The 20,946-nt window shown below is 36.4% G+C and overlaps 1 protein-coding gene across 2 annotated transcripts; it reads right to left on the bottom strand.

Moving 5' to 3' along the window:
* Positions 1-482: 482 nt before the first annotated feature.
* LOC103493866 (tetratricopeptide repeat protein SKI3) lies at positions 483-19,014 on the bottom strand. 2 transcript variants are annotated; one of them, XM_008454818.3, is made up of 22 exons: positions 18,811-19,014; positions 18,603-18,722; positions 18,318-18,524; positions 18,112-18,234; positions 17,503-17,586; positions 17,373-17,423; positions 17,169-17,261; positions 16,523-16,663; positions 16,364-16,444; positions 15,139-15,377; positions 14,882-15,053; positions 7,385-7,500; positions 7,154-7,211; positions 6,743-6,808; positions 6,441-6,653; positions 6,222-6,273; positions 5,740-6,113; positions 5,541-5,635; positions 3,023-3,265; positions 1,825-2,459; positions 1,378-1,578; positions 483-1,004 (listed from the first exon to the last, which is right to left on the bottom strand). In XM_008454818.3, the coding sequence occupies exons 1-22, from the start codon at positions 18,811-18,813 to the stop codon at positions 820-822; spliced, it is 3,552 nt and encodes a 1,183-aa protein (XP_008453040.2). In that variant the 5' UTR covers positions 18,814-19,014; the 3' UTR covers positions 483-819. The 2 variants fall into 2 exon arrangements, with proteins under 2 accessions (XP_008453040.2, XP_050943708.1); XM_051087751.1 differs by lacking the exon at positions 15,139-15,377 and having other exon boundaries at positions 14,882-15,049.
* Positions 19,015-20,946: the final 1,932 nt, after the last annotated feature.

Below are 20,946 nucleotides of genomic sequence, written 5' to 3' on the forward strand. Positions count from 1 at the left end.
GTCGAAACTAGTCTTCTAACTGTTTCTTTTATTTGGTGCTCTTCTTAGTGGTGGACTACAATGGCACCCAAAACATTCGAAAAAATGATCAATGCTATAGCTTAAAAAAATGACCCAACTTTGATCGGTTTCAAAGTCCTGAAAATTCACATCTAACTAGTAATTGGTCTCATTTAGAGGAATGTTGAAGTTTTGTTTCCTTTAAATTGACCATTGAAGCTTCAAACTTAATTTTGTTTTGTGTTCTTTTTAGTCCTAACTAGTCTTTCAAGGGTTTCTTTTATTTGTTTAAGTTTTGTAACTCTTAGCTCAAGGAGTCCAAGCCAATAAATGAGGGGTCTTATTTTTGGCATGGTTTATGGCAGAGGCAAATGTGCAAAGGATTTATTTATTTTATACTTAACATAGTTCATGTACCTTTGGGGGCTCTTCTTTTACATTTGTATGGTAATTGTACCAATATTGTCGTTTGATCCATTAAATTATCGTAAGGCTTTCTTTTTCACTCAACCTTTTATATTTTTGTACTAAATTCCAGTTTCAATCTTCTAACTTTCATACTATGGACATCTTTTTCACAGAAAACACTCGATCCCCAACAGTTTAACAGACATTGAAATTAAAAATTAATACAACACATCAAACGGAGAAACTTGAACAGATACGAATTAAAAGCCAAATGCTGCTTAGAATGCGAGAGAAGTCAAGCTGAAATTATAATCGACCATAGGAACTTGGAGTCTGAATCAGGGTGATTGCGTAGATTCCTACTGGATCAAACGATGAACTGTCCGTTTTGTCTAGCCCGATCTGGAAAATTCATCCCTCATTCCACAAGCTTTGCAGCACATTCCAGTATCTCACACAAGAAGGGTTTACATGGATAGCGCGAAGAACCCATCTCAGAGGAGACTGACATATTTCAACCCTGAATTGATCAGAAACAACTTTCGACTGTTTTGCAAGCAGATGCATTTGAAACAAGATCTCCGCAGACCTCATATCTGTAAGAAACATGAAACAATTCATACATTTATCAAAGTCCATCATGCATATTTCCATGAAACAGATACTTGGAAAGTATTCTCTTTCAATAGCCAATCCCACCGAAACCCAAGAATCTATAATCAATACTGGACAAAACAATATAATTTCTTCTACACAGAACTACATAATTTTTAAATCGCTTATTGTAGAAGACTAATTGAACACCTTTGTTGGGACAGAGAACTAAATGAACAGAGAAAGTATTGTCAATCTCAACGTGTAACAGAACTATAGAAGATTACCCTCGGCCCCTCCAAGATTGGCCACAATGATCATCTTAGATTAAAAGAATAATGATGATAAATAAGAACTACAGTCGTGTAGATAAACCTGGTGGCCAAGAGGACCATTCCAAACGAAGGCCTGACTCCCAATTTTCCTTCAAACCAAGACTCCCTTCTGCTTGTGCCAGCATGATCGAGACAATTGGTATTGGAACAGAAATCACTTGAGCTTTAAGGAGACTGTTTACAGCCAACCTCAAAAAGTGAGGACTGCAAAGCTGCCTTGCAAGTTCCATGCAGGTTACACCTGAGTTCATTAGGGATTTAAAGAAATAAATAAGCATAGCACAAATGGAAACCTCAAGAACTGAGATTAAAAGGACTGAAAGGCTAATGAATCCATAACAACAGGACAACTCATGTAGAATGAAAACAAATAATTTCTGAGAGAAAAATCTAAGACTGGAAATGTAGAACATAGCAACACAATCGCCACAAAGAACACATAAAAATCATTTAGGAAGAACTAGCTTCCACTTGCACAGAAAGATACCATGACAGAGGAGGAGACAACCATCATGTCCAGAAAAACAAGCTTGTGCAAAATACTTCTCTGCAGCCACAAAATCCTGACTCCCAAAGGATATCAAACCGTCGACGAACATGGGCATTACCATGTGTTGCAGACTCTTGCTCTCTACAGACCATTTCTTCAAACTAAGTTCTAAGATATTGGATTCATCGTGAAGCTCGTATCGAGATGCAATGAATTTAAGACATACCCATCCAAGATAGTTATCTGTCTTCAAATCCAAACATTTTATGAACTCTTTACGAAGGTTGTTAGAATCATTTTCTGCAGCATAGGCTCGGCACAGTAACAAGTGTGCATAAAAAAGATAAATTTCAGGAAGTGAAATAGAGGAAGCAGCTTTGGCATAGTTGATACATTTAATTTGGTCACCACCCTGCAAACTGATCTCAGAGGCACAAAGTAGAAGCTGAAACTTCTTATATTGATGAGACACATCTTTCGTAAAACATGGTTCATCAGAAAAGGCAATCAAGATTAGCCGCTCAATAGTCACACATAGATGACAGGGAAATCTTTCTTCACGTGCCTTCTGCAGAATGTTTAGTATAAGAAGATATCGAGCATCATAATTCCACGGCTCTTGACGTAAGCATCTGTAAACGAGGAAAAAATAAAATACTCATTTCTCCTGATTTGCATAACGCTAACAATACAAAGATATGGGCATTTAATATAAATAAAATCAGCTAATATTAAAATTATTATCACATGATCTGTACCCCGCTTTATTTTTTTTTAAGAACATTCCATCACAAACAGGTATGGAGTTTCAACCTACAACCCTGTAGAGACACAGAGATGCCTTAACCTTGATAATCCACGTGCTTATTAGAGATACAATAAGATCTCCATTCTCTACCTTGTGATCATAACCATAAATATGCATTTCCGTTTGGCTGTCTGACTCACATGTCTAGTCACCCAGGGAAAAAAACCAGCAAAGATATTTACAACAATTACAACAAAGTTGACAATAAAAAGCCACCTAATATTGATTGCATCCTTTGGATATTTCATTCCATGAATCGATCATTTTTCACAACCATTGGTGCTTCAACCTATTTACCTTAGTTGAAACATGCTTATTGCGTATAAACTATAAGATGAATTAAGAAAAACTATAGGCTGAAAACTGTTAAAAGTAAAGCAACTTTACTTTTGAAGTTGACGGATGGTCCCAATCCCATTCTGGCACTGATACGAACATGTTGGGAAAGTAAACCTCGGATGACTCGTGCCAATTGTATAGCAGGCCACAGCTCCAGCACCATGAATTTCAAATGCCGATTTCAGACCTTTGTTCTGTTGGTCAAAACCATACAACATGTTGCAGCACCTAGTAGCTGTGTGATAGTCATCCCTTTCTTCGTTGGACAGCAAAAGATAACCAAGCAAGTTCCTGTTTGAAGCATGCTGTTTAGAGAAGAATCCAGAGTGGGATGAACTAAAGATAATCAAGACAAGAGTATAGTGATATAATGACAAGCAAATACAGTAGGGGCATTAAATAAATGACTCTAAAGAGAGGAAGCCTCTAGAACAAAGCTAACTATGGGCACTAATAACAGAAGTCATGTTCCTTGTAGTGTTTGTTGTATTTCTATGAAGCAACGTTGCATTGATTCTAGGTTCCTCTCCACCACCATCTTCTCGGACACAAGATCGAGCACATCTTGATCTAAATCCATTGCCAACCAAAATCGGTGCTCTCCTCTCCAAGATAAATGCACTTTGATACTGATTGCAATATTAAGAGAAATTGCAATATATATAACTTTTCAAGGGGATTGGTCTGATGTAAGAAGAATAGGGGTTATTTGGGTATTTAGTTAACATTATAGGTTAACTCCCTTTTTATCCCCACTTGTGATAGAACTCCATAAATAAGATTTTTTCCATTTTGTACGAAGCATATTATTCATTCTAATAAAAGATGCACAATCTTGATTTTCGAGAATTACTTCTTGAGACTACTTAGGCTACATCAATCTGGTATTAGAGCGACCACCTATGCCAACGTTTACTACCAGTGGAAGTCTGAGAACACTTGGTGGCACCTATCACAAGAGGGAGCTTCGTGAGTTGTGCTCATTGCCGACCAACTCACATTTAATTAGGGGAACCCTTAAAATTCCAACAAAAAAAAAAAACCGAATATGTAGGTCAATTTTACTTCCAAAAACAATGCTGGAATTCTGAATCAAGTGATTTCGAAGAAGAATTCCAACATACTAATTTTACCCATGCCCAATCTTTTTAAGGAACCTATCATTATCCACAAAGAAAATTTGATTTTAATGATTCTAGTGACTCCGATGACATTGTAAAGAAGTTTGGGTGGAATATGAAGACGGAAATATCTACAAAGGGCCCAACGATCCAATCAAACCCCTTTTTCAAGAAATCAACGTAAAAATTGGGCATTACATGAAGTAAAGAATCATCAGGAATGGGGTTTTTACAACCCAAGAAAAATGTTCAAGACTCAAAATTACTCTTTTGGTTATGAAACACAATCAAGAAATGTCTTATACCCACTATGCGATTGAAACATATTCAACAATTCAACAAAATGACTACTTTGATCCCATAGGATTGAAGGAAATAAAAAAAAAAAAATCCAACTTTCATTGGGAAAAATGCGTCAACATATCGATCAACTACAAATTCATTTGCAATTGTTCAAAAACAGATTGGTTTCATATACAGATGAAAAAACAAAGAAACCACGGTTGGGAAATTTTTTAATACAAAATGTAGAAAATAAAATTGAAGAAAAACAGAATTGGAAGACGTTGATTCAAAAATAGTCTTAAGTGAAGAAGAAAAATGCAAAAGAAGTATCGAACACCGAGTAAGAATCAAGCAAGAACAACACAACAATTGCATTGAAAATAGATCACCAAACTGAGAAGAACTTGAAGCAAATGATAAAGAAAGAAGACGATTTTCGAACGATTCTCTTTGGAAGCTGATTTTTTAATGATAGGTCCTTCGAATACAGTTTTGAATGAGCTTGAAGGAAACATCTTTTTTTTTTTGGTTTACGGCCTATGGAGGTTCATCTTTTGGTGGCAATGTTGAATTTTTTGTCTTGAATTTATCCCTTTGATCATAATATTTTTGTTCAAAATGTAGGAGGTTGATCTAGTCCTACTATGTTGAACAAGTTTATTTCATTCCTTGTATGCTTCATAATTTTTTTTCATTTTGGGAAGGGTAGAATGATGTAAGAAGAATAAGGTTATTTGGATAATAGTTAATATTCTAGGTTAATTCCCCTTTACCCCAGTTATAATAGAACTTTATAAATAGAAGTTCTTCCCTCTTGTACAAAGCACATTATTCATTTTAATAAAAGATTCACAATCTTAATTCTTGGAGAATTACTCAATTATACTTGGGCTACATCAGTATCTCTCAAAAGTCCTACACCGGACAATAACAAAATCGCCTCTAAGGCACCCAACTCTCCTTATTAATAACAAAAACATACTAGCTAATTACCACTATGCCCTTGCTACCATTCTCTTGATAATTTCCCAATGTATTTCTTACTAGTACTCTCACATTCATTTCTTTGTATTTTTATTTTGTAGTTCATTAGTTTCATTAATGAAAAATGAAGACAAGGATAACTGTGAGCAATGATCTTCATTATTAAATAGATCTACCTGATCAAACTACTGCTGGGGTATGCATGAAGAGCTTTTCGAAGATGCATCACTCCATTGAGGAATCCAAGGCAATTATTTGTTCGATATTTGATCTGTTCAGCCAAAAAGGATCGTATCTAAGTCACTGTGTTAACACATTGCAAAACAGCAGAAAATTCAAGAGACTCAGGTTCCAACAGCAAGAACTGAAGCCAACCAGCTTAGAAAGAGCAATCAAACTGTGCATTCTAGTGATCTCTTCATGAGATTGGAGGCAGGAACGGCTGCTTAAGACAATGGCCTCAAGCCGATCACTATGATCAAGGGCATGAACAGCAGCCACTAAAAAACTCAATTTTGAACTCTGGAAAAAATTGGTCGGCATCTTCGTAATACTGTTAATTGCGGAATCCAATCCAGATATTGAACACAACAGTCTGCATATGAAACCAATAGATGCAGCAGTACGTGCGATTTCCATGGTACAGATGCCAGAAGCAAGTGTTCTCACAGCGCTAAGGGCCTGGTCATTCTCTCCTAGTTTCCATAGAGAGAAAGCATAAACCTGCAAACCTTCATTGTCGAGCATGCCTGGAATCACCCAAAACTTCAAATCTCAGATGCTAATTTGTTGACAGCTCACTTTTATAACAATAAACATAAAAGAGTTCGCTTTAATAAATAAGGAAAAATCACAACCTTCTCTACTTAAATTTTCACATTCCTGCAAAGCTTCAAAGAAATTTCCTACCTGCACAAAAGAAATAGCAGTTCAGAGAGACCTTTTCCTTCTAATTAGTTAATGTTAGGCACTTCTCCATCTCCAAGAATAGAGTAATACATAGAGAAAACGAGGAGGGTTCAAGGTTTCATGGGGCACACAGATGTAGAGGTGCAAAAAAATTTAGTAAACTTCACCATGCAGAGTGATCTGGCTAAGTTGATCGATATATCTCTGACATGAGACCTTGGAACTCTATCTGAAAAGTGGCTAATTGTGAGGTGTGCTAAACGATAAGCAGCAACAGCAGATTGATAATCTAATTGTGCCTCAAAAGCTAGTCCACTTAGATTATAGGATTCAGGGTAACAAGGTGCAAGTTGAACAGCCTGACGTATAGCTCCAAACACCTGAACATAAAAGAAAAATCCGTAGAACATTCTGAAGAAAAGAAAAGGTTATCAACTAGAATTCCATCATAACTTGACAACAATCAGACCTGTGGAGATGAAAGATGGCCCGCCTGCAGAGAAAGCTTGGCAAGACCAATTTGGAATTCCGCCACCTACAAGAATATTGTTTTTACCTTTTAGAATGTTTTTTTGTAGACAAACAGAAGAGCCAACAGCTGCACAACAGTCAAAACAAGACAAAAAAACAAAGACGACAACAAAAAATGTTAGAAAGAATAGTATTTTCCTCCTTTCTTTTTCATTTTCTTTTTCTTTTAGAAGGAAATGAATAAAAAGAAAAATCCTGGGACGTATCCAAGCTTTTAAAATGAAACAATTAATAACAAAACAGAATACTTGATCTCATTTATCTTAAAATAGCATCAATTGGAGCAAATCCTTTCTACGGATTGATTTCAGTGCTACTATTTCAATAATCTTAAAGACAGAAAAATTACGGGAAGTATTTGTGCAGCTCTTAAACAGCTCTCGAATGCTTCTTCCGATGTTGACTCCCTGTCAAGTAAAAATCTCTTAGGTAAAGGAGTGATATGCTACTCAGTAAATTCATCCAGTCCAACGTTCTTACCCCCCCCCCCCCCCCCCCCCTCCTCCTCCAAAGGAAAATATACACAACAAACATTTCCTTCATGATGGAAAACACTTCAAAAAGAACATTTATATATCACCTAACGTTCAAATCAGCCGACATGCCAGCCCAGGGTAATGCTAGAGAAGGATCTATACTTCTGGCATAATCAAAAGCCTGTCTCGCCAATTGCTTTTCGCACCTATTCCAGTATAACTGTAAAGAAAAGAGTAAGAAATGTAGAACACAACCAAGTTTAGGAACATCAAGATATTTGTGATCATTAACTCAAGTATGAAGTACATGTACCAACAACACAGTTTCTAACCACATCCAATTCTCTCAAAGTATTCAACAAGCATCTTGATTCCACAACAAAGATTATTACCAGAATTGCCACATGTCACAAACATACAAATACATATTTGAAAAATGGTGTGTCTATTTGACTTCACTGGCAGATTAGACGTCCCAACCTTCGGACACACCTATGAACTAGCTACTTAAAGAAAGGAGATCTTATTATCGCAACTATTTTATTTTAAAATATTTCTTATGATCTTTTCTTTTTCCTTCTTTCTATCCTATTTGGGATGGGAAACAGAACAACTCAAATTAAAAATAAATTAATTTATAATCCACACTATGTACGGAAAGGGCTATGAGGGATAAATGTGTTCTCTCTCTCTCTCTCTCTCTCTCTCTCTCTCTCAACCCTTCAAATTCCTCTCACCCTCAAATCCTTTGGGATATCTCTCTCTCTCTCTCTCAACCCTTCAAATTCCTCTCACCCTCAAATCCTTTGGGATAAATATATCATTCTAATCTTTCATCCAAGCAAACAAAAAGTTAAAAAGAAGCTAAAAGGTGAAAAAGAAAAATCATGTGCTTCTCTTCTTCTAATTTATTATTTTGTTGTACCTATCTTTTTATGCTTGGAAACATTCAGAAGGATGGTATTGAGGTGGGCATGGTATTATTTTGGAGGTGCACCTGAGTTCATCTTTTCAGAAGGATGCCTTTTTGTGGCTTTTCCTCCTATTTTGTAGAGAGTTTGGTCTGAGAGAAACAATAGGATTTCTAGAAAGGTGGAAAGAACAGTGATGGAACACCACCTTTTGGTATTAATTTCCTCTTCTATATTGATTCTGATAAGGGTACAATGTGGAATTGAGTGGAAACTCAATTCCTTTCTCTCTCTACTGCCTTTCTCTCTCTCAAGAAATTACAGTAAATCTTCTTACTAAATTCTCATATCCTCCTGAATTCTACTAGTATTTATACTTATTTTGCCAGCCTCTAACTAACTCACACGTGAGGGATATGTGATGTGTTATTACAACAAATATAACAAACTGATGTAACAAACTAATGTAACAAACTCCAACTTTTCCTTCTGCTGTAAACAAATCTAATTGGGGTCTATCATTACTCCCCCCTTTTAGATTCACCTTGTCCTCAAGGTGAAGAGTAGGGTACAAACGATGCATTTCCTCATATGACTCCCAAGTTGCCTCATGTAATGGCAATCCTTCCCATTTGGTTAGAACTTCCCATTGTTCAGTCTTGTTTTGCCGATACTCCAGGACTTCTTCAGGGATCGATTTCCATTCAAACTTCTCATTAATATGTTGAATAGTGGGTTGTGCATTTTCGTGTGGCCCGATTAACTTCTTGAGCTACAACACATGAAACACTGGATGAATGCTAGTAGTGCGCGGTAACTCAAGTTTATAGGCAACCGATCCAATTTTCTCCAAAATTTTGTAAGGACCAAAAAATTTGGGAGAAAGTTTCTCGTTTCGTTTTCTTCACATGGGTGAGTTGCCTACAAGGACGAATCTTTAGAAATACATAATCTCCCACACAATATTCTACATGTCTTCTTTTCCGATCCGCATAATTTTGCATCTGTTCTTGTGCTATGCGTAAATGGTCTCGCAAAGCACTCAAAACCTCATCCCTTTCCTGTAGCATTTCCTCAACTGTCGAGTTTTTTGATTGTGTGCTGCCATAGGATATCAAGGTCGGTGGTTTCCTGCCGTAACAACCTGAAAAGGTGACATCCCAATGGCTCGTTGAAACGTGGTGTTATACCAGTACTTGGTCCAAGGAAGTCATTTTACCCACTCCTTTGGTTTTTCATTGCAAAAACATCTGAGATAGGTTTCAACTCCCCTATTGACTACCTCTGTTTGCCCATCGGTTTGAGGGTGGTAAGTCGTGCTTTTGTTTAGTTTTGTTCCAGATAATCGAAACAGTTCTTGCCAAAAATAACTTGGGAAAACTTTATCCCTATCTGATACGATGGACAAAGGAAACCCGTGCAACCTCACAACTTCTCTTATAAATAATTCAGCCACGACTTTTGCTGTAAAGGGGTGTTTAAGAGGTAGGAAGTGACCGTACTTGCTCAATCTGTCCACCACTACCAAAATTACTTCAAACCCATTAGTCTTCGGTAGTCCTTCCACAAAGTCTATGAATATGTCATTCCAAATGGCTTGCAGAATCTCCAAAGGTACCAATAATCCAGCAGGGGACAAGGCTAATGATTTATTTCTTTGGCATACCAAACATTCCTCACAATGCTTCTTAATATCTGTCTTCATTCCTTTCCAATATAAGTCACTAGATATCCTCTTGTTGGTTCGTAAAAACCCTAAAATGCTGGAAATTAATGAGGAAGTTTTACTGACCACCAACCTATCCTTGTACTTCAGAACATCATTTTGAAGTGAGTATTTGTTGTTCTGTCGATCTTCCAACTCTCTTAGTTCAGCTATTAACTTTTGGAATTTGGGGTCCTGGTGTACTTCCTTCTTGATCAGTTCCAAATCCACTGTCACCAGTACAGACAAGCCTTTTAGTTCTACCTCAGCTGGTATTCGAGAAAGGGCGTCTGCAGCTCGATTTTCTTCACCCGGCTTGTATATTACTTCAAAGGAGTACCCCAAAAGTTTTGTTATCCAGTTTTGGTATTGAGGTTGTCTAACCCTCTGTTCTAATAAGAATTTCAGCGATTTCTGATCAGTTTTCGCCTTGAATTTTCCTCTCAATAAGTAGGGTCTCCAGCGTTGAACGGCTAATACAACAGCCATTAATTCCCTTTCGTACACCAGTCGTGCTCTATCTCTTAGGGCTAATGTATGGTTGTAGTATGCAATTGGCCTCTTTGCTTGAATTAGTACTGCTCCAACACCATAGCCTGAAGCATCAGTCTCTATTTCGAAAGGCTGATTAAAGTCTGGTAGTGCTAATATTGGAAGAGATGGCATTGCCTTTTTGAGCCGTTCAAATGCATCCTCGGCTTCAGCAGACCATTTATATCCTCCCTTTTTTAACAACTGTGTCAATGGTGCTGCAATAGCTCCATAGTTTTGTACAAAACGTCGATAATATCCCGTGAGTCCCAGAAAACCTCTGACTTCTTTGATGTTTGTGGGCTTTGGCCACTTAGTGATCGACTTAATCTTCTCTGGATCCACTTCAACCCCTTCTCCGGATATAATATGGCCTAAATACTCCACTTTTTGCTGGGCAAAACTACATTTCTTCTTGTTCGCGTATAACTCGTGTTCTCTTAGTACAGATAGCACTTTTCTCATATGTTCCACGTGATCAACTGTGTTCTTACTGTAGATGAGTATATCATCAAAGAATACTAGCACAAATTTTCTCAAAAAGGGCTTAAATATTGTATTCATCAATGCTTGAAAGGTGGCTGGTGCGTTAGTTAACCCGAAAGGCATGACTAAGAACTCGTAATGACCCTCGTGAGTTCTAAAAGCCGTTTTTTCAATATCCTTCTCCACCATTCTGATTTGGTGATACCCTGGCTTCAAGTCAATTTTGGAAAATACAGCTGCTCCACTTAATTCATCAAATAGTTCCTCAACTACTGGAAATGGGAATTTATCTGGAATCGTTGCATTATTCACAGCCCTATAGTCCACACAAAAGCGCCAACTTCCATCTTTTTTCTTCACTAATAGGACAGGGCTAGAGAAAGGACTGATGTTGGGCCTTATAACCCCTGATTCCAACATTTCCTTGACTAGTTTCTCCATTTCTTCCTTCTGTTGAAACCTATATCGATAAGGTCTTACGTTTATAGGATCGATTCCTTGTTTCAAGTGTATCTGATGTTCTATTTTCCTTCTAGGGGGAAGTTTTTCTGGCCATTCGAACACATCCTCAAATTGTTTCAACACCGTGCTCAAGGTACTATCGACTTCAATCTCCATGTGTGCATTGCAATAATCGTTGTTTGTAAGTTCTATTGCTCGGCATTCAACTAGGAAACCTTCATCTTCCATTCCCCAAGCTTTGATCATATTCTTGAGGTTGACCCTTGCTTTAGTCAAGTTTGGATCTCCTTGAATTTTGATGGTTTTTCCTTCAACGGAAAAGGTTAGTAACAAGTTTTTCCGGTCCACCATGGTTACCCCTAAGGAGTGGAGCCACTACATCCCTAGTATGACATCAACACCGCCGATCTCAAGGGTAAGAAGTCTTCCTTGACTGTCCAATTTTTCATATGTATTTCCAGCTCCTCATAGACCCCTTTACCTTGGACAACAGCTCCTGAACCTAAGATAACACCGTAGTGTGTCGTCTCTTTAATTGGAATGAGCAATTTTTTGACTAATTTTTCGGATACAAAGTTATGTGTCGCGCCGCAATCGATTAGTATCGTCACATCTTCATTCTGCAACTTGCCTTGTACCTTCATAGTGCCCGGGTCATTCAAGCTTACCACTGAGTTAATTGAAAGTTCAACAAAGGTGGTGGTGTCTCCTTTGACTTCTACGCTATTCAATTCTCCTTTTTCTATCTCTTCTTCATCGACAATTTCGAGTTCTTCTTTATCATTTGTTACTACAAACATTTTTAACTCGCAATGCTCCTTCATCTTACATTTATGGTCGGCCGAGTACTTCTCGTTGCACCTGAAGCATAAACCTCTCTCCTTCCGTAATTGGAATTCTGCGTCCAGTAGTCGCTTATAGGTTCCTTCTTTTCGGTTTTCAAGTGGGCCTGGGCTTCTCAAGGTGATCGTTCTTATAGGAAATGAGGTATTTCCTTTAGTTTCTCCCGCAACATTATTAGTGGTGATTTTACTTCCGGTCGATGTTTGAACGAAGTTTTTCTCGCCGGAATATTGATTTAAATTTGCTTCTCTTCTGAAAATCTCTCTGTTTTCTACTAACTGAGCTACCTCCATCATTTCGGCTAAACTCTTCGGTCTGCAGAAGGCAACTTCGGCTCTTATCCAAGGTAGTAGTCCATTCATGAAAGTATCTTCCACCACTCGTTCTAGCAAATCGAATAATGGCGCAACCAGCTTATCAAATAGATTCCTATACTCTTCTACAGAGGATTCCTGTTTGATTCGTAAGAATTGTGCACTAATAGTTCCATCCTTACTTGATCTAAATCGCACTAGCATTCGTTCTTTAAGGTTCGTCCAGCTTGTAAACTTATCCCTTTCTTCTTGCGATCTAAACCAATTTAGCGTCAGGCTGTCGAAACTAATAGTGGATACCAACATTTTTTCAGACTCGGTCAATTTGTGGATTTGAAAGTACCTTTCGGCGCGAAATAGCCATGAGTCGAGGTCTTCGCCGGTGAAGACCGGCATTTCCACCTTCTTGAATTTGTTTCGGTCACTGTAGCTTTCATCGGTTTCGCTTTTTTTTTTTCATTTCGGTCGTCCCCGAAATTTCGCTTTGATTCCTCTGTTTTGCTCGACGAGGCTTCGTTTTCTTTTCCTTTATCTTTTTCGGCGTTGCGCACAGGTGTTCCTTCCATTCCTTCCCTCATCGCAAATCGTTCCCACGCATTTGTTTCCATCATCGTTAACAACATTTGCTGCTGTTTTTCTGATTGCAGGCGCATTAATTCAAGGTTCTTCGAGATTTCGCTCAAGCTAATTTCGATCGCAGGTACCTTGCTCATTTCTTTCTTCATTCCAGCGATCTCTTGATCGATTGCTTCCAGTCGCTTTTCAATGTGTGTTTGAACCATTTTTGAAGCTACGGATCGTCAGCTCTGATACCAAATTGATGGAACATCACCTTTTGGTATTAATTTCCTCTTCTATATTGATTCTGATAAGGGTACAATTTGGAATTGAGTGGCTCAATTCCTTTCTCTCTCTCAAGAAATTACAGTAAATCTTCTTACTAAATTCTCATATCCTTCCTCCTGAATTCTACTAGTATTTATACTTATTTTGCCAGCCTCTAACTAACTCACACGTGAGGGATATGTGATGTGTTATTACAACAAATATAACAAACTAATGCAACAAGCTCTAACTTTTCCTTCTGCTGTAAACAAATCTAATTGGGGGTCTATCAAACAGGTTATGAAGATTGGGAGCTCGGAAGACTTGATGTCTCCATGTATGTTGCAGACATATTTAGAGACCAAACTTCTAAAGACTAAAGAGAGAAGAAATAACTAAAAATACCACAATGGTATAAGAACGAAACCACCCCCTTCACCAAATGTCCTTTTTCCATGACGACACCCTTTTGCTGGTTGGGGAAGCTTACCAACTGTTTTGAACTATGGGGTGTTGGAATGATCTTCTCCGGATTTTCAAACTCTCTCAGGTCTTTCCTTAAAGCAGCTCTATTGGTTTTTTTCAACTAATTTCTGAAAATTTCTTTGATGGTAAGGCTAGAATTATATGGTACAATGCAGTGCTGACCATTATCTAGAAGGTTTGTGACGTAGCCTAAGTAGCCTCGAATAATTCTCCAAGAATCAAGATTGAAAATCTTTTTATTAAAATGATAATGTGTTTCATATAAGAGGGGAATACTCTTATTTATAGAGTTTTATCACAAGTGGGGTAAAAAGGATATTGATTTAGAATATTAACTAATTACCCAAATAACCCCTATTCTTCTTGCTTCAATTTGGGAGGAAAACAACGTGGGGATTTTTCAAGGCGATGAAACACCTAACAATATATTCTTTGCTTGTATTTCATTTTGTTTCTTTTGCACATCCTTTGTGGAGTTCAGATCTTTTACCATTAGTCTCGTGTCATTTATTTAATGAAAAGCTTCAAGAAAAGAAGTTGGTGCTTGTCTTTATAAGAGTTTCTGTAATTATAATTTTTCTTAGATTTATGTCACATGCGTCTCTTTGTTTCTAAAAAAAAGTGATACAATTCATTTATGAAGGAAAGAAACTACAACTCGAAAATTAAAATCAAGGATTTCATTACTAAAATAAGTAATCTTAGAAAATTTTGGCGGTGAATGATATTAACCAAAATAATATATAGAAAACTATGTGTGAGGGTCAAATTTGCAAGAAAGTAAATATGGCTTTGACCATGTAGAACCAAAACCTAAGAATTACTTTACATAGTAAGTTTTTTTTTTTTCCCATTAGGATTCGTGGTCCAAGCTCATTTTTTGTTTTGCTAGTCACTTCTCCAAAAGCCTCACTCTCTTTTAGTGTCTTCTCACAAGCGACATCTTCAATTTCAATTTAAAATTTACGGAAAAAAGAACAATGAATAGAGAATCCTAATATAAAAATGGCATTCTAAATGCAGCATTAAGTAAAATACCTTCCCAAGATAAGCCCATGCTACAGCTAAAGATCCATCTAACTGCAATGCCCTAATAAAAGCATGTTGCTTTAACGCAACATGGTTAGAGATGCATCCCATTGCCACCCAGAATTCATGATTGTCACCCTCGAGCATCAAGGCCCCTAGTGTCATCTTTTCAGATATCTGCCTGGCAAGAAGGATGAGAATCAAGAAAACAAGCATCCAAAAAATATGGTGGCATCAAAAGAATACAGACTAAATAGATTTAATACCAGGAATAGAATCGAGGTCCAGAATCATCATTCAAAGATGAAATATTATCTAAAGTAATAGCAATATCTGTGTAAATGTTAGCTTCCCACGGAGCCAAGTGCAGAGCTTGCTGATAGGAACATTTGGCAGAAAATAAAGCCAAAATGCGAGTCTGCTTCCAGGAAAGGATAGAAGTTCTAAAGGAGTCTGAGCATTGTCCCCAGTCTTCCATCCATGGATAACATTTCGCATAAGTGTGCTAAACAGGACAATATAATTCACATCACGCTTTTCCATGTTAGTATACAAATAGAAAGGAGCATTGTACGTAGATACTAGCATAGCATTGGAACAATGTTTCTGAAGGTTTCTATGGTTTACAGTTTACACCTTGAGGTTGCACTAGAGAAGGATCAAACTTTGAGCAGGAGGTGCAGAAAAATATAATTTTTGTGAGCCACGCACAAGAAAATGTAGATGGTTCTTTTAAGTGAAATAATTCATTGAGAAAAATAGGAGTTAAAATTTTTCTAAAGAGAAAATGGGATTTAAAAAAATATATTTTAATTCGTAACGAACAGAAAATAAATGAAAAAAAAGAACTTTTTTTAGAAAAACACCCTGAAGGGCTAGTGCATGCGGGCCTAATTCAGGGCCGGTGGGCCTTTCTTTAGAAGTGAAAGTATAAACATGGTTTTCCAAACCCAAGTCACACATTTATGAGAATGAACCGAGTATGACTCAATTAACGTTTCTATGGATAACTCTAATGATTTGCTAAACTATAAAAATATTTAGAAAAATGTTCACAATACTAGAAAAATGTTGACAATACTAAAAGTAAAGACAGACTGAGTTGCAGTAGTCCAGACCATTATTGCTTTTAGAATCGAACACCAAAAATTAACATTTAAATGATGTTTTAAAATTTTTATTTAAGTGACAATTAAAAATATTTTATTTTATTTTTCATTTTTATAAAACTGTTATGATCAGTGACAGCTAATAATATATTTCCCGTGTTTTGTTGTTGATGCTTTATTTTAGGATTCTATGAGGCCTACACCTCATACTGCTTCATAAGTTCGGCCCTCATCGAGAATAAAAACTCCCAAGTTTACCTTGACCTTCGAAAGCATTATATGGAATTGGGAACTATAGCCCTTAAAAAGATACACTTTCCATTACATAGCATAAACAAAATCACTTGGCTATAGTCTAAACAACCAGGATAGCTATGCATACCTGAATATCTCCAAGCAACTTCCAGATACATGACGAGTTTCCAGCTAAATGAGTACTTCCTCTTGCAACTTTAGATGCTTCCTAAAGTCAATAAAATAAATCTAGTAACAAAAGAAAGCATGTTAAAAGGGGATTATCATTAAAAACTAGATAACGAACCTCTAATAGAAAGGATGCCCATTTAAATGCCCCCCTATTAATGTATTCCTTCGCCCAACCAAGAAGCCCTGAAGAGAGCCCAAATTGTGCAGTAATACTTTTAGGTGATATCTCTAGAGCTTGCTGAAAGTGTTCAACTCCCTTTTCAAATTTGATAAGCATCATGACCAAATAAAATGAGTAACTTGAGAAACGTATAAGAGGTTTCAAAAATATATAAATCTCTGATTAAATAAAGAAACTAATTTTGAGGAAATCCAGGCGTACTAAATCCATGCAGAGCCAACTCACCAGGCACCATATACTTTCCAAAACATTCAAAGTCATATGTTGGGTTTTGAAAGGCAACAAAAAAATCTTGTCATTTAAGTAAATGTTCAAACCAACAATGAATAATTTCAACAATCCTGCCCCAATTCTAGATCTTTTCATAAAGGAAAAAATGAAATGAATTCTAAGGCAGGTTTATCAGGGAGAGCTAGCCAACCATTCTCCAGGAAACAACCATAATAACATAAAGGGAGAGGAAGCCAACGCATTCTCCAGGCAACAACCATAGTACCATACACACAGGCAAACAAAAGGTGCCGTAGAAACGATTGGAAGATTGCAACCTGTAAATAAAAGTATAGCAAACAAGTCTTACTTTTTTGAACAAACCGAGCATCAAGAAGATGTTTCCACTCTCAACCCAAGCAAGGATTCTCTCTCCTTCAATTTCAATAGCCCGTGCATAAGACTGTTAGAAGGACAAACAATGTAGGCTTTAATGATATCTATCTCATTCCCTAAAAAGAAAGAATTAACTCTGTTCATGAAAGTTAGAAGTTCTATTTGCAAAATAAACTACCTTAGTTGCAGCAGTAAACCTGCCAAGTCGCTGATATGCAAGACCCAGGGCCTAAAACAGTTTGGTCGTTCAATATTAGCTGGACTTCATAAATCCAGTGAAAGTAAATGTTCACAAAAATTAAGCTTACTTCCCACAAATCAGCACAATGAGGATATCCTCGAATGGCATGCTGAAGACTTGAAACAGCTTCAGTCCATTTATTTTGATAAACCTGCCAATTGGCCAGTAGAACAATAGAGCTAGGAGAAAATTGATCGCAAAGTGAAGGTTTATTTTACTTTCAGTCTTCCAAATGTAAATTTTTCAAATGAACTTCATGATACAGGCCCCATCAACATCATCAGCAATTAGAGCAGGTGGGCAGGGGAGAAGGGTGAGGGAAACATACTTGTACGGTGTGTATTACAAATCACATCATTCATTGATCATAAAATTGCACACACAAAGGGTATGAATTGTTGAAAATAAATCAAAGATTTCTTTTATAAAAACAAAAAAACAAAAAATCGAAGATTGCAAGGTAAGGTCAGTCCTAACTTAACATCTCATGTGGGTCAATAATTCACCATTGAAGGCATGAGGTGGATCAGTTACATTCATTACAAAGTTTTCTGGTCAAAAATTTGAAAATCATTTATGGAATCTCAAAGTGGCGGTGATGAATGATGATCGACACTACCGATATGACTGAAAAAATAGAATGATAACAGAGAGACAGCAGCGAAAAGTTGAGAACCTGCAAATATCCCAACCTCCGGAAAGCCCAGAAGGCCTTGGGTGACTTAGAGGAAGCCTCTTTGCATACAGCAACCTCTATACTCTCCTTTCCTTCGTGATGCAACAGATCGCACAATGCTTCCTGATTACAGTTATCAATGAGTACGTAATTAAAACTGATACAGACGAAGCAATAGACCATGTAAACTAGAAGGAAAGACGCACTCCAGAGTGGAAATCGTCGACGTCGAGACTGACAGCTCTTTGGTAGCACTTGAGAGCCCTTTGGACATCGACAGAAAATGTGGCGTAATAATCCCCTAGATACTTGAAAGCGGCAGCATTCTCAGGGTCTAATTTCGCTGATTTCAGAAAATGATCAGCGGCAGCCGCCTTATCGTGGCTTGCTCCATTTTCCCACATGAAAATCCCCTGCGTTTCAAGTTATACATTGAGCTATTTATTAAATGAACGGTCGGGGAGGTTGAAACCAATACGTGCAAAAATTACGAGTTTGAAATGGGACGAGGGATCGTCAGGATGAGCATCAACTGCTTCTTGCAATTGTCTTGCTGTAATACAAGAGGTCTCCGATTCTTCTTCGTGTTCTTTTTCTAACGCAATCTCTTCCTGTTACAGAAAATGAAAAGGCCAAAAGAGTGAAGTGAATAAAACATAGTATCAACTGGTGAAGACCGAAAGAGAGAAGAAAGCGTGCCATTGCTGTGCCAATAACAGAAGTTGTTGTGCATCTGAGTACTAAACCCTAAACCCGCCAACCAAAAGCTCGCTAGCCTCGTTCGGCAACCAGTTCACGTACAATAATCCATTATCTCCGTCCTATAAACTGAGCCGGATAACATCATCACCGCTGGCGCCTCCATGCTTTCTATAAGACTATTTGCATTAGCTTTTATGGTGTTTAAATTTGAAAAAAAAAAATCAAATTTGAAGGTTTAACTTTTCAAAATTATAGATATATACCTAATTTTAAGAATGTAATCCCAAAAATTTTTAAAACTCTTATTTATTTATTTATATTTATATATATATATATATATATATATGCGCGAGACGATGTTTAAGAATAGATTATCCAATTCAAATTCTAGGGGTTCCAATTCAAATTCTAGGGGTTGGATTGGCTTAGTTTTAATGTTAGATTGGGTTAGGTTAATTTTTGGATTGGATCGTACTAATTTTTCTATTAGATTGTGTTAAGTTAATTTTTAAGCCAACTAGGAAAACAACAATCTAATCCTTTTCATTTTGAAATATAGAAAACTTTTTTTTTTCAAAAATGAAAAAACGAATAAAACTACATTTTGTAAAAACCCAAATCACATGATATGTGAGCTTTAAAATAAAACATAATTAGACTCTAATAATTTATGAAACATAAGTACATCTTCGTCTTCGTTTTAAAGCTCCTTTTGCCGTCAAGTTCCATCTTCAAGTTCGCGATCTTTCATTTTCAAAATGTTACCAAATTTGTAATGGTTTGGATTTGGATTACATTTTTCTAAATTTAGTTGATCCTTAGCCCGAATTTCTAAGTTTATATATATATATATTATAATTTATAAGTACTATAATTCATATCTAAACAACTCAAATTTAGGTTATCTTAATTGTTAATTTGACCGACCCAAAAATTGAGGTATGTGGAAAAAAGTCTCCCTGATCTAAACCATTTATAGACTTGCTATATGGAAAATTTTCAGTTTTGTCGTTTTATTATAAACCTTTCTATTTTTATTTTTTGAGACAATTTGGTTGTTCAAATACTTCTTCGAATTCTTTTAAGTTAATTTATTCGATGTAATTGTTTCAAAATAATAATTAATTACGATACATGATGGTGGTGATGGTTTGTTGTTTAATTTTGTGGATGATAGTAGTTTAGATTAAATATTCATAATACCAGCTTTAGAAAAATGTAACCAAGCCTGTTTTTCATCAACAATGAACATAGTTCCAACTTTATTTTTCTCAAATATATATATATATATATATATATATATATGTATGTATATATATATATATAGTACTTAATTAACAGTTTAGTTCACGGTTTATTACCAATATAATAGTGAATATACAATAAAATAAAATAAAAGTGTTAAATCTCGTGAAATTAGCAATAGTTGTTTAAGATGATCAAATGTTATAAAAGTATTTTCTCATCGATACTAGTTTATCATTAGAATGTTTTTGGAAAATATGGATTATGTAGAATTCCTTATTGGTTATCAAGAATTTCATTTTGCAATGTGTTTGTTTTGATTTCCTTCCTATTCCTTTCATCGACGATTTTGGAATGTTCGGCAATTTCTTCATGATTTTATTGTGCATATCTAAAGAACATTCAGTCATCGACTATTGTTGGTATTTAATTTTTGTTTTAGAACAACTCTATGTTCAATTGTAACTAGTTCAATCATGACTAAGAATAAAGCACACTGTTTCTTGTGGAGATGTACCTTTATCTATTTATTGCTCATACATACATTGTGATTCATATTTGAGAAAAGATACTTAAAAATGATATACTCTCTTTTCAGAATAAAATGTACCATCCAAGTGAGAAGGAGTCTCATATCTTGAAGGGACTCGAGGATTAGAGTGAGGAATTCTCTATCTTAGAGGGAGCCTAAGACATTCTTCGCTAATACAACAACTTAAGGGGAGCCTAAGCTATTGTTATAGATAGTTTCATCAAGTGTGAACCAAGGTGATCATTAAGTCATAGAGTTGTTATAGAGACACTATTACAAACAAGTACTACGTCGTAATTGCTTATCAGTGAAGTTATCCTTCCACGTCTCACCACCTCTCACGTGTAGGTGGTTTT

The sequence above is a fragment of the Cucumis melo genome, chromosome 7, assembly GCF_025177605.1.
Source record: "Cucumis melo cultivar AY chromosome 7, USDA_Cmelo_AY_1.0, whole genome shotgun sequence".
NCBI classification, from domain to species: Eukaryota; Viridiplantae; Streptophyta; class Magnoliopsida; order Cucurbitales; family Cucurbitaceae; genus Cucumis; species Cucumis melo.

Excerpts from the sequence above, each read along its gene's own strand:
- LOC103493866 (XM_008454818.3), bottom strand. Across the intron at positions 18,235-18,317 it reads TCGACGATTTCCACTCTGGA|GAAGCATTGTGCGATCTGTT; the intron begins GTGCGTCTTTCC and ends AACTGTAATCAG. Across the intron at positions 15,054-15,138 it reads GGACCTCGATTCTATTCCTG|GCAGATATCTGAAAAGATGA; the intron begins GTATTAAATCTA and ends CCTTCTTGCCAG.